The 13,839-nt window shown below is 39.5% G+C and overlaps 1 protein-coding gene across 1 annotated transcript; it reads left to right on the top strand.

Annotated features, from left to right (window-relative positions):
* Window positions 1–9,502: 9,502 nt before the first annotated feature.
* Window positions 9,503–13,510, top strand: LOC149262915 (uncharacterized). The gene is made up of 4 exons (XM_089383392.1): window positions 9,503–9,773; window positions 10,062–10,849; window positions 11,290–11,392; window positions 11,889–13,510. Exons 1-4 carry the CDS (start codon window positions 9,503–9,505, stop codon window positions 13,508–13,510), a joined length of 2,784 nt encoding a protein of 927 aa, XP_089239518.1.
* The last annotated feature ends 329 nt before the right edge of the window (window positions 13,511–13,839 follow it).

Raw genomic sequence — 13,839 nt, forward strand, 5'->3', positions numbered from 1 at the left:
CTTCAGGCTCCATCTGTGGTTTATAAAGAAAAACAAAAATAACAAAACAAACAAAATATTCGTTCCCTAGCAGAGTCGCCATTTTTTTATCAAGAAAACTGGTGTCCATTCAAAGCTGCTAGTCCCACTAAGATGGGTAGCTATCTTAGAAACAAACAAACTAAAGTTACTTGTGTTTTCCTTTATGAGAGATAGATGAGAGAGAAGCAGAGAGTACCAACCTTAGTCTTTCACTAGTCTCTTTACTTGTTTCCTCTCTTCTTTGATAGAGCTTTGGCAATTCCTTTCTCACTTGTCTTGCTTCAAAGAGCACCTGTAGAGTCAAAGCAGAAAAAATACCATCAAATCATAGAGATCTATAGCCATAAATAATGTAAGATCAGATGTACATTAACCATACAAATGCATATACAAATACAAGATTCAGAGATATACAAGCATATGGAGGAAAACTCAAAATAGCTTTATTTATGTAAGTAGTAGAAGAGAGGATTACAACCAAGCTATCTAATCCAGCATCATCCTCCCAGCATGAAAGCCCTCTTCACCTCATACAAAGCAAGATCACCCAACAATGTCTTTAAAGAGAAACCAGCAACACTTCCTTGCAAATTACAAAATTCCAGCCTTTTGGATCTCTAGGATGAGGGATCCATATATAGATGTTTATAGGAGAGTGAGTCAGCTTCTGGGATTTTGATTAGTGTCATTTCACTAATAGTTCTTGGTTCCACTTGTAGATTTCAGATCTCTTACTCATCCCAGGGCGAATTCAGAGAGGTAAGTGTCATATGAGCATTTTCTAGAAGATTCTCTGGGTTTCCACCTAGCAAATTGCTTCTGCCATTTATCTACTCTTGCTCATCATACCCTACAGAAGGGCTTTCCAGTATGCATCACACCACCCGTGTGTAATAGGTGAGATGCATCGCACCCTATGCATGGAGCAGTCTGTATGTTCCTGTTTTGACCAGTTCTGAGTAGTTTTTCATGGAAAACTTCTGGGAGATGATGTAATCAGCTGACCTTGTTCCTTTAGGGTATGAAACAACACTTTTATGGGTTTAGAATCCTTGGTTTATGGACATATGTGGTTGGGGTTGTAGTGCCCAAATATGTCTATAACACTGCTGCCCATAATTGCGTAATTCCTGGGTTGAGCAGTCCTGCTGGGAGAAATTGCATAATTTTTCCAGTGAAGGGTGATAGGAAGATTTGTGCAATTATGGAGCCTAGTAGGCTACCAGACAAGATTGTGTAATTTTTGGAGGGAAGGCTGGTTCCCCTCCAGAATTGTGCAATTTCTTGAGGAAGTTGTTCAACCTATAATTAGACCAATTCTGGAGAAACAGCCTGTGAGGGGGTGTCAACAAGCTCTCATGCATAGACTAACAGTCTGCTAAAAAATCATTGCATGAGGGCAAAGTGAATCTGAATTGGAGATATCTAATTGGGCAAGGTAGGCAAGGTACTTTGAACTTCGTAGTATAGTGATGAGATGGTCTAGGCTAGTGAGATGCTAAAAAGAGCATGAGGGTCATGAATTCTTTTTAAATTGAAGAAATGAAACAATGTATGAGGATTTTCCCAAAACGTACCATACAAAGATGACTTCTACTTATCACACCTTGCAAATCAACATATCATAGAGTGAAATGGATAATGAGAGGTACAAAACATTCATACATATGAAACAGAAGAAGAAACAAGATCAAATTACCATGCCATAGGAATCCCACCAAAATAGCTGCAACTTTATCCAATATATTCCATGCCAAAGTCTGAAAGATATTAAAACATCCAAGAGAGTCCAACCCTTTCTTACTTCAAATGATGAAGGATTTATACAAATTCTAAACTAAAAGATCTTGATAAAAATCTCAAGATATTTTCACAAATATCGTAAAATGTTTTACACAAATAGAAATAAAATGTAGGAAATACAAGAATAATGTATCTACATGGCACTATCATTGTGGATTTTTTTTGACAATGAAGAGAAATTCAAATTTGATTGCAACTCTTAGTTGATGAGGTGGCTAACTGTCTTTGAACATTTTCCTCTCGAAATCCTGCAAAATAGGGTCTTGTCATCCCTTTGTATATCTGAATCTGAGATAGATATGTAAAATATGAGAGAGGCTATTGTAGATAAATATATTATTGAGATAAACCTCTATCATTTTCACAAAATTGATCTCCTATTTTTCCAGATATTCTCTGCAAAAGGTGACTAAAACAGGACTTTGCACAGTCCAAAAAATAGGATGTAAATATGTACATGTATCTCTCATTTTATAATAGTTGTATAAAATTTGAAGTAGGTTATTTTAACTTGGAATATTAGGAACATAAAACACTTCCAATTTCTCAAGATTCGTCTTTGATTGGCCACAGTATGTTCTGCAAAAGTATGGCTAAACTGGAAAATTTGGAAAATATGTCTGCCAAGCGTCATCTGTATATCCCAAACCATAATAGATGTTAGAAAAATGAGAGAGGTTTTTGCACATGAGGATGTTGGAAGAAAAAACCACTTTTAGTTTCTAAAAATTTGTCCTCATTGGTTTGGAAACCATGTTTGAAATCAATATGGCATATAGGAAAAAGCATAGTTTCAACTCATCATGAGATAGACAAATGTCGTGGATGCGGGAGGTTACAAGGTAGTTGGGGAATGGAGGGTAACATTAACAGGAGTGCATGGGAAAAGGTCAAGGGAGGCAGATGGATTGTAGGTGGTTGAGGTTTCTTTACTAGGGCTACCATTAGTGAGTAAATTTTTGAATGAGGACCTAGGTGGAATGACACAAAGTTTTGAGCGAGACCCTACTATGAATATGAAAAGAGGAGTTTTGATCATTGACGGTAGTATGAAAATACTGACACTCACATTAGCCTTATTGGGGATGGTAGCTGCTTGGTGGTGTCAAGAACACTGTAGACCAAGGGCCTAATCATGTTGGCCAATACGGTCAAAAACTTACAACCAAATTGAACACTGAAAACAACACATTGCAAACTGTAAACTAGATGTTGAAGGATGCTTATCTAGAAAGCTTATTGCAAACTTAATCTACACTAATCTATTGAAAAATCATTGAAGAAAGTGATACTAAAGTGGAAAATCAACCAATCAAGCAGTTGTTGTAATGATGAGGTTGCTTGACGGTGCTTGAATCGGAACTTAATTGGAAATTCTACCAGCAAAATATAGACATAATACATCTGGCTCTGTAAAAGGAAATCTGGTTTGTCATTCAACTTAAGAAAATATTCCATATATGATGCTATAGGATCATAAAAACCAGATTCTATTTGCTGCCCCAACTCATTAACATATGCTCTCGGCTAGAGATTGTCACATCCTTGCTGTAAATCAAAACATCCAAGGGTAGCTTTAGCTTTTCTTCTTTGGGACGAGAGAGAGTTTCCAAGAATAGTTTAGATCTTGGAAATCATATGATTCAATTTGAACATCCAACAGTTAAATTTCATTTTCTAATCTTTCAATAACTAAACCAAGAAAATAATTTTTACCTTCAGGTGTGAGTCAATTATATTTCAAACAACGAAATATTGATGTTGAGAAATTCTGATCAATCTAAAATTTTGCTAACTCATTCCTTAAAGTTAATAATATTTTCCTAGATAAAGGATTTGCCACATACCCTGTCATCGATGATTATCATTAATGCTTTGAAATCTGGATTCTTTGGCAGTGAAGTGACTATGAACTTTGAAGCTTGAGATCTTGAATAATGGAGTCGCCAGGCAGATGATTCAATGTTCTTGTGTCCGACTACTGTCCACCATCAATAACCATATCTAAATCATTATCGTTGTTTCCCAAGGAAGATAGATCTTTCGTCCCCGACAATGGCGCCAGTATGTTATCACTCTGTATCTCCAAGGCTGAGGAACAGTCCAACTGAGGTAACCACAAAACAATCTTCTAGCTTGGTATCTAGTGCTACCAAGCTAGAGAGGCCTCCCTCCAAAGGATCACATCCAGGAGGGTTGGATAGTTTAGGGTTTTAGGCTAGATGTAAAGTGTAGAGGGTTGTTTGATTTGATTTTGGTTGGGTAGTCACAAGGATGAGTGAATTAGGTCAGAGAAGTAACTGGGTCAGGGAAAAGTGAATCTGAATTGCATACATCTGATGGGGCAAGGTAGGCAAGGTACTTTGAACTCAGTAGTATAGTGATGAGATGGTCTAGAATAGTGAGATGTTAAAAAGAGCATGAAGGTCATGAATTCCTTTTAAACTGAAGAAATGAAACAATCTATGAAGATTTTCCCAAAACAGACCATACAAAGATGAATTCTTCTTATCACACCTTGAAAATCAACATATCATAGAGTGAAATGGATCATGAGAGGTACAAAACATTCATACATATGAAACAGAAGAATAAACAAGATCAAATTACCATGCCACAGGAATCCCACCAAAATGGCTGCAACTTCATCTAATATATTCCATGCCAATGTCTGAAAGCTATTACAACATCCAAGAGAGTCCAACCCTTTCTTACTTCAAATGATGAAATATTTATACAAATTCTAAACTAAAATATCTTGATAAAAATCTCAAGATCTTTTTACAAATATCCTAAACTATTTTACACAAATAGAAATGAAATGTAGGACATTCAAAACTAATGTATCTACTTGGCACTATAATTATGGATTTTTTTGACAAGGAAGAGAAATTCAAATTTGATTGCAACTCTTAGTTGATGAGGTGGTTAACTGCCTTTGAACATTTTCCTCCCGAAATCCTGCAAAATAGGGTCCAATCATCCCTTTGTATATCTAAATCTAAGATAGATATGTAAAACGTGAGAGAGGTTATTGTAGATAAATACATTATTGAGATATTCCCAATATTCTCTACAAAAAGGTGACTGAAACAGGACTTTGCACAGTCCAAAACATAGGCTGTAAAGATGTACATGTATCTGTGATTTTATAATCGCCGTGTAAAATTTGAAGTAGGTTATTGTAATTTGGAATCTTAGGAACCCAAATCTCTTCCATTTTCTCAAGAGTCATATCTGATTGGCCACAATATGTTCTCCAAAAGTATGACTAAACAGGGAAATTTGGGAAATATGTCTGCAAAGCATCATCTATATATGCCAAACCATAATAGTTGTTAAAAAAATGAGAGATGTTTTTGTACATGAGGATGTTGGCAGAGAAAATATCTTTTAGTTTCTGAAAATTTTTCCTCATTGGTTTGGAAACCATGTTTCAAATCAATATGGAATATAGGAAAAATCATAGTTTCAACTGATCATGAGACAAACGAATGACGTGGATGTGGGAGGTGATAAGGTAGTTAGAGAATGGAGGGTAACATAACCAGGAGTGCATGGGAAAAGCTAAAGGGAGGTAGATGGAGTGTAGGTGAGTGAGGTTTTTTTAATAGGGCTACCATCAGTGAGTAAATTTTTGAATGACGACCTAGGTGGAATGACAAAAATTTCTGAGCGAGACCCTAATATAAATATGAAAATAGGAGTTTTGATCACTGATGGCAGTATGCAAATACTGACACTAACAATAGGGAGGCTCCAAAATGAAGCTAAAGAAAAATTTTGGAGGGTGGTTGTAGCGGCTAGAACTGAATAACGAGAACTCATATATGTGATGAATTTATAGGCTAATTTAATTAACTATTTAATTAAATTAGTTATCTTTCTCTATTTTAGCTTCATAGTTACACTATAATCTATATTGTCATGTTAATTATGAAATATCTACAATCACATATACAAACATCTTTCTTGAGATATATATTAAGTTTATTAATATTTACTTTTAGTTTTAATTATATCAGAGCTTTATACTTTTATTCAATCTATAATTTCATATAAAGGGAAACTCGTCCCATAATTCTAGTCAGAGCCATCATCCAAAACGGAAAAGGATACGGTCTAAGGTCCTGATCGAGTGGTTTCTGCCAATGCTGATGCTGACATTTCAGGCCATGAATAGGTATTCATATGATTAATGGATGACATCCCAAATTAGGTTCTGGCTATAAAACCATAAAATGCAAAGGATATTCCTAGGAATATAAAGAGACTATAACATCTTCTGTCACTCTAGGTTTTTTTATAGGTTTACCTACTAATTCTAAAAGTGTGGGTGTGTAATGAAGATTAGATAATTGTAATTCATCCATAGTTCCCTTTGTCATGACATCAATTTCATTTCCTAAATATATTATAGTGTTTGCAATTGGAATATTATTGATGTGAATTTTAAAAATAGGAGTACTAGGATAAAGATATTTCTCCACAAAGGATTTACCCAACATTATATTTGCTAATTTTCCAATGACTAGTATTGTTTGTGGATATTTTTATTTCTTCCTCATCTTTTCAAACATGAATCCCTAATTGCTTTAACATAGAATGAAATATATTTTATTACTTGGAGTAAAGGAATTTTATACAAGCCTTCTCTAGTTCATCCAATAAATCATATTTATATTATTTGATTTTCTTAGCCAAATTCAACCTTTCTATAGAAGGAGGGAATTTAGATCATTGTGGTTGATCTATTGTAGAATAAGAAGCTTGTTTTATTATAATAAAATTGCTTTTATTGTTTGATTGATCAAGAGTTTTCTCCTGAATTGTTTTCTTCAATAATTACAGGAGAACCTTTATGAATTGCATTTAATAATCTTAGATAAATATCATTTAAATGGAGAGGGGTAATCATATAAGTTGAAAAATTTTGCAACTTAGCATTGTAAGCGAGTTGCGCTACTTTATTATTTGGGTCTAGAATAGGTTGTGCATATAAATGCATACACTACGTAAGAGGTTGATTTGATGGTAATTATAATTGTTGTTATTATGGAATTTGTGGTTTTTGAGCTTTAGTAGGATACGATTGTTAAACATATGGGGCATATTTGGTTTACAAAGGATATTGTGGATATTAATGTGGGAAATATGGATAATTTGGCAATTTTCCATAGGTAGAAAATCGCTAATGTTAGGGGAATGGGTTCGGCTAGGGTTTGGAGGCTAGGGTTTCAGGTGGAACCTCGCTCGGGTCATGGGTAAGTTTCTGCAGGCGGAACCTAGCTCTCATACAGGTGCAGGCGCAGGGGACCTTCCACGGATGACTGGCAGTTGGAGGTGGCAGTCGGTGTTTTGTTTTACTGTGAAGGATTTACACAAAGGGTAAACTGCAGGTCTCCGCTTTTTCTCGTTTCCTGTTTTCTCGAGTGAATGCAACCCTCTTCCTTGTCTGTAGCTGTCATTTTCCTCGAACGCATCTTTAAACCATGGTTAATCCGAGCGAGTTGGTGGATTTGGACCCGGAACTGGAGGATATACTATCTATGTGGGGTAAGGATCCCACAGTTCAAAATGTTGAGCATTTTTTTGGTGCTTATGAGCTTTCGAGGCAGGCGGGTTTCTCTCTGGAGACAAAACCTTCTTTTTTAATCCAAGGCAGTGGCTCGAACAGGGAAAGCTATAACCCTCGCCACCAGGTCTCATGCAAATCACTGGATAGGGAAGCTGAGGCGGATGGGCCGTCATCAGGGGCAATTCTTTCTGCAAACAAGGATAACCCTGGGTCGTTCCGGCATTTCTCTCTGAAGGGTTTTGAGGATACAGGAAAATTGGGGCTTTCCTCGGGTCTTGGTATTGGAAGGGTTCCTGGCGGGGCTTCTTCACTATCTAGGGTTTCACTGTCAAAGGTCGACCCTGTTCCAAAATATATCCCAGGTGATGGTTTCGTGGGTCATCTTGGCGACCTCGCCGGAGAGACGAGGGGTTACAATGAATCGGAACAAGCTCCTCTTTCTTCTGGGAGTCCAGCTCTTATTTTCTCGGCCCCTGTTCAGCCACAGCCGGAGGTAGATGTACCAGCGGATCCAGTCCAGGAGGGTCCAGAATGGACAGGCGAAGCCGGAGAAACTAGGGTACCAGCTGAAGACTCAAGGAAAAAAGGTGAGAAGTGTAAACCCCAAGGGCCGATTGGTTCTCAGGAATTGGTAGGGAATTTAGTGTTAGGCATGGAAATCTCCATTGAAGAATCTCTAGAAGTAGCGGAAAGCACCCTTGTTGGAAGGGCAAGAGGAAAGAAGTTCTCGTCAGAATTTATTCAAGCGTGGGGGGAACAAGTTTTCGTTTCGGAAAGCCCTCTTCGATTTGAGGCCCAATGTTTAGCCAAAGGCTGGTTTATGCTTCGCTTCGAGGAAAAGAAAGATGCAGAATGGGTTTTGGAGCGGAATTGGAGCATAGGGAGTATCCCGGTCCTGATGAAGCATTGGAGCCCCCTCTTCGATGCTATCAAAGAAAGAACAGACGAATTTCCAGTGTGGGTGAGGGCCCCGGGCCTCCCGTCGTTTTTATGGACTGAAGCTGTGTTCAAAGCTATCGGTAATAGATTGGGCTCCTTCCTGGAGGCCGATATGTCTTTTCTGAAAACGAAGAACAGGGCAATGGCCCGTATCCTGGTGAGTCTCAACCCGAGCGGCGGCCTTCCTCAAAAGATCAATTTACAGTATAAAGAGTACGTTTTTGAGCAGCTCCTCGACTATGAACACTTGCCCTTTCGGTGTCATAGCTGCCACGAGTATGGGCACCTTGCCAAGGACTGCCCTCTGTTCAGACGAAGGAGAAGATTCCGAAGGACCCCTGTTACTAGAGAATTTACATTCAATCGGGTTCCCCCTCCTCAGGACAGAGCAGGAAATGCGAGTCAGGCAGTGGAAGACATGGAGACTGAGGAGATCCTGAAAGAGTCAGCGGTGGAAGAACCCCAACTCCACGAGGCGACCCGGTTAAATGATTCTCCGCGGACGGTACCAATGGAGGAGAACGCCAAGGATGCAGCGGTAGAACACCAACCCGACAGCGAGCAGGATAAGGGTATGTGCTCAGGCTCTCCTTCCATCTCCCTTCAAAATCCTGAGCATATTTCAAATTCTGTGCAAAATTCTCCTTCTGTTTTTCCCTTACATATTTCGGGCCATAATGAAAATGATGCAATTCCTAAAATCAAGTCTGATATTGACTCTATTTCGGATGCATTACCGTCCCTTGATTTGAATAGTGAAGAGAAGTGGCCTCCTCTGGCTTCCCCTCCATCCCATAACCCTTGCCCTTATAACCTAAGATCCATGGGGGGAAAATCTGGTTTGCCTGTTGCTGCTGGGGGTTTAGGACAATCTCTTGGCCTTAGCTCAGCAAAGAATAAGAGAGGTAGGAAATCGGACCTTTCAAAGGCAAAGTTGAAAGCAAAGCTTGACGTGGCCGATGGAAAACAATACTCAATCCCCGGGGTTCTTAGAGCTGTGCAGACCCCTGACCAGGTTATCAAATGATTTTGTCATCATGGAATTGCAGAGGGTTAGCCAATAAACCCAAAAAATTGGCCTTGCGAGATTGGATTCTAAACTCTAAAGCAGACATTGTTTTTCTCCAAGAAACTCTAGGGAAGGGTACTGAGGTGGAAGCTATGCTAAAGACCCTCTTACCGGGATGGGTTTTTTCTGCCATTGATTCATCTGGCCACTCAGGGGGTCTTGCAATCGGCTACAAAGAAGGAAGAATTAAAGTAATCAATCAGTGGGGGACTAAGCAAGTTTTGGGTATGGAGGTCCTCACACCTGTTTTCCCCCGTCCCTTTTCCATTGTAAACATCTATGGTCCTTGCCAAGGAAGAGAATCGTTCTGGGTAGATCTGATGGCAAAATCTATTATGAAGTCTTCCATGTTGATTGTGGGAGGTGATCTGAATTTTTCTATTGGTAGAGCTGAGGCTTGGGGACCTTCAGCCAGGGAGGATCCCCTGTCGGATTTCTTTCATAAATTCCTTGAAGACTATCACTTCACAAATCCATCTCCGGTAAAGCTCAAGCCCACTTGGAGGAATAGAAGAGTAGGGGAGGATTAGATAGCCAAGAGACTAGATCGTTTTCTTCTCTCCGAGGATCTCATATCAAATGCTCCTATTTTTAGACAGTGGGTGGAGGAAATTGGTAATTCTGATCATTTTCCAATCTTTCTGGATATAGCCTTCCCTCCCCCAAAGCCTCCAGCACCCTTTAAATTCAACCCTTCATGGCTTCAAGATCCTTCCTTTAGCACTCTTTTCAAAGATACTTGGATTCACCCGGGTAATAATGCAAGAGAGGATAAAGGTTTTCTGTTCATGGAGAACCTTAAGAGACTAAAAAAAGCAACCATATCGTGGGCAAAAGATAGGAAGATGAAACAAAATGAAGATCTATACAAAATCAGGGAGGAATTGAAGATGTTGGAGAGCACTGAGGAGGATGGCTATCAGTCGCAGTCTTTAAAAGATAGAATTCTTCATCTGGAGAAGCTTCAAAATAAAATTCTTTTAGACAAGGAGGAAGATTGGAGAATTAAGAGCCGGGCAATATGGTTAAAATCTGGTGATGAAAATACCAGGTTTTTTCATAACTATGCAAAAGGAAGGAAATCAGTAAACACCATTTGGAGCCTTAAAGATGAAGAAGGGAGGGAGGTCAGCTCCTTCTCTGATCTTTCAAGCTTAGGAAAGAGGCATTTTGAAAGAATTTTCTCTGATTCAGGGGAGGCTACTATTGCTGAAGTCCTTAGAACAGCTCAGTGTTTCCCGAGGTTTGTGGAGGAGGAAGAAGCAGAGGACCTTTCTATACCTGTTTCCAAGGAGGAGGTTGAAGCAGCAATGAAAATTATGGCAAAAGACAAGAGTCCTGGCCCTGATGGATGGACTATTGAACTTTTCCTTTTCTTTTTTGACCTGATTGGTTCTGAAATCACTGATGTAATAGAAGAATCAAGACAGAAGGGAGAGGTCTACAGGCCTTTTAATTCCACCTTTATAGCCCTCATTCCAAAGAAAGATGACCCGGGAAACTTTGAAGATTTTAGGCCGATTTCCCTGTGCAATTGTATTTATAAAATCATAGCAAAAGTGATTGCTATCCGAATCTTTCCTATACTGTCTAGGAACATTTCAATGGAACAATTTGGGTTTCTAGATGGCAGGCAAATTCATGAAGCAATTGGGGTAGCACAGGAGGTTATCCACAGTGTCAGGCAAAAGAAAATGAAGGGAGCGGTCTTAAAAATAGATTTATCCAAAGCCTATGACCGCATCAACTGGCTTTATTTGCGAATGATGCTGACTCATCTGGGCTTCAACTACTCTTTCACCAGCTGGATTATGGGATGCATCACAAATGTCAGTTTTGCAGTTCTGATCAATGGCTCTGCTTCCCCTTTTTTCAACAGCCAAAGAGGTCTCAGGCAAGGGTGCCCCTTATCGCCGCTCCTGTTCCTGTTAGTGGCAGAAGGACTGAGCAGATTGATCCACAAGGCCAGAAGAGAAGGGAAGGTAAAAGGTATCGAGGTAGCAATCAACCTCTTTATCACTCATTTGCTTTTTGTCGATGACATTCTGATTTTTACAAATGGTTCATCTAACGAAATTAAGGAGTATAAAAGCATTTTTGATCTCTTTCTGAAAGCCACTGGAATGCAGATAAACACTAGAAAGTCTCAAATATGTGCAGCAGATCTTGACAGAAGAGAAAGAGAAAGAATGACCAATCTTTTTACTTTTCCTCTTCAGCCTCTGGACATTCCCTTTAAATATTTGGGGTTCTGGTTAAAGCCAGTAGCCTACAAGAAAGAGGATTGGCATTGGCTCATTGCAAAGATTGAAGCCAGAATAAATCACTAGAGTTTCAGGTGGCTTTCTAGAGCAGGCAGATTGACACTCCTCAAATCAGTCCTGTTAGCCATCCCAGTTTACTGGGCTGCTCTAACTTGGGTCCCTAAAGGAGTGTTGGAGAAAATCAGGAAGATATGCAGTAGATTCTTATGGGCAGGTTCTGCAAAGGACTCATCGGTTCTTCCATGGGTGGCATGGGATAAGATTGCAAGACCTAAAGAATGGGGAGGATGGGGAATCAAAAGACTCCCCGAGTTCAATTTGTCTCTGGCAGCAAAGTCTGGGTGGAGGTTAATATCGATGGAGAATCTCTGGACAAAGGTGGTTAAAAGGAAGTACATAGACCCAATCCCTTTAGAAGACTGGATCCGGAGTCAGCAAAAGAAACAGAAGAATATATCTGTCATTTGGAAGGCTACGCTGGAAGCTTTCTCTGTGATAGAACAAGGCCTTGCCTGGAAAGTGGGAGATGGTAGTCACATCAGAGTTGGAAGGGACCCTTGGGTGGGGTGCAATGAAGCATATGCTCTGTCTCCAGGTCTCCTTAGACACCTTGATAGTAAAGGAATAGTCACTCTAAATCAAGTGGAGAAAGTTGGTCATTCCACTATTTGGGGTCAGGCATGGAAAAATGATGAAGAACTAGGTTTAAATATCAGATGGAAGAATGAATGGGCCTCCTTCATCCAAGAACTCCACCATTCACATGTCAGACTCAAAAACGAACCTGATAAGCTGATCTGGGCTTTGGGTAAATCTGGAGATTACTATCCCAAAGAAGGGTACTCCTTCCTAATGAAACAGAAAGGATGGGATATCCCTGAGTGGTGGTCTAAAAGCATTTGGAAACTGTCAAGTCCAGCAAAGGCCAGGCTTTTCCTTTGGTGTGTGCTGAAAGGAAAAATCCCAACCTGGGATAGACTACAAGCTAGATACCTTATCGGTCCAGGAAGATGCCCCTTATGCAAATCAGATGAGGAATCTATTAGACATCTTTTTACATCTTGCACTGTCTCTTTAAAGATATGGGAAGAGCTTACAGTTCTTCTTAATATTAAAGCTCAGTGGGGGTCTGAACCTCTGGAAGATGCATGGAGAAATTGGTGGCAGAATCACCCGGATGGAACTTTGAGAAACCTGCCTCTCATTTTCTTCTGGGGTGTATGGCTAGCGAGAAACAAAAGTATTTTCCAAGATAATACCATCCCCTCATCTGTTATTGCATCTAACTGCGCAGCCATCTACTCAGCTATTCCAGCCCCTGAAGTGAAAAATCCCCCAATCCGTGACAAGCCTCTTATTATCAAGGAAGGCATTCCTTGGGCTTTTTTTGATGGAGCATCCCAGAATAATAAGGTTGGCGCTGGGATGAGCATTCATATATCCGCTGATCATTATCTTAAAGCTTCTGTTGGTTTGGGTTCCGGGACTAATAACTTTGCCGAGTTGTCTGCTTTACATCTTTTGCTTTGCTGGCTTCTTCAGAGGAACATTTTCACTATACAAATCTTTGGCGATTCTCAAAATGTCATTAAATGGGTCAATGGAAATGCATCATGTCAAAATCAGACTTTAAAGCCTTTGTTAGAAGAAATTGTGTTATTAAAGTCCTCTTTTAACAGTTTTCATATCTGTCATATCTACAGGGAGAATAATGAAGAAGCCGATCAGCTTTCTAAAGCTGGCTTACAACAGGTTTTGGGCGGATGGTCGATAGAGGAATTCTTCCAGGGGCAACAAACCACATCTCATCAACCCCCTTTCGCACCTCCTCATTGAGCGGGGACTCCTCTCCTCCCTTTTTTTCACTTACGGTTTTGTGTACTTACATGTTTTTAAAGACTCTGTCATCATATATTTTGTATATTTCTGTTCCGGCCTCCTGAAAAACTGTTTCAAAACATTATTATTTTTCACACAGTCGTCAATTATATATGCCAGCTTGATATATGGGGTTGTTTTCCTTCATAGAAGGAGACCCCAAGTCGTGTTTTTTAAAAAATGTTTGTTTAAAAGCTCAGGAAGAGGGATAGTGACGGACAATCATACTTGACTGAGTCATGTTGTTATGCTTTTTGATGTACAAAAAGCCTACAGTCAGTCGGGGA

The sequence above is a fragment of the Pinus tabuliformis genome, chromosome 6, assembly GCF_031772625.1.
Source record: "Pinus tabuliformis cultivar Carrire ecotype Pingquan chromosome 6, CPIR1, whole genome shotgun sequence".
Taxonomy (NCBI): domain Eukaryota; kingdom Viridiplantae; phylum Streptophyta; class Pinopsida; order Pinales; family Pinaceae; genus Pinus; species Pinus tabuliformis.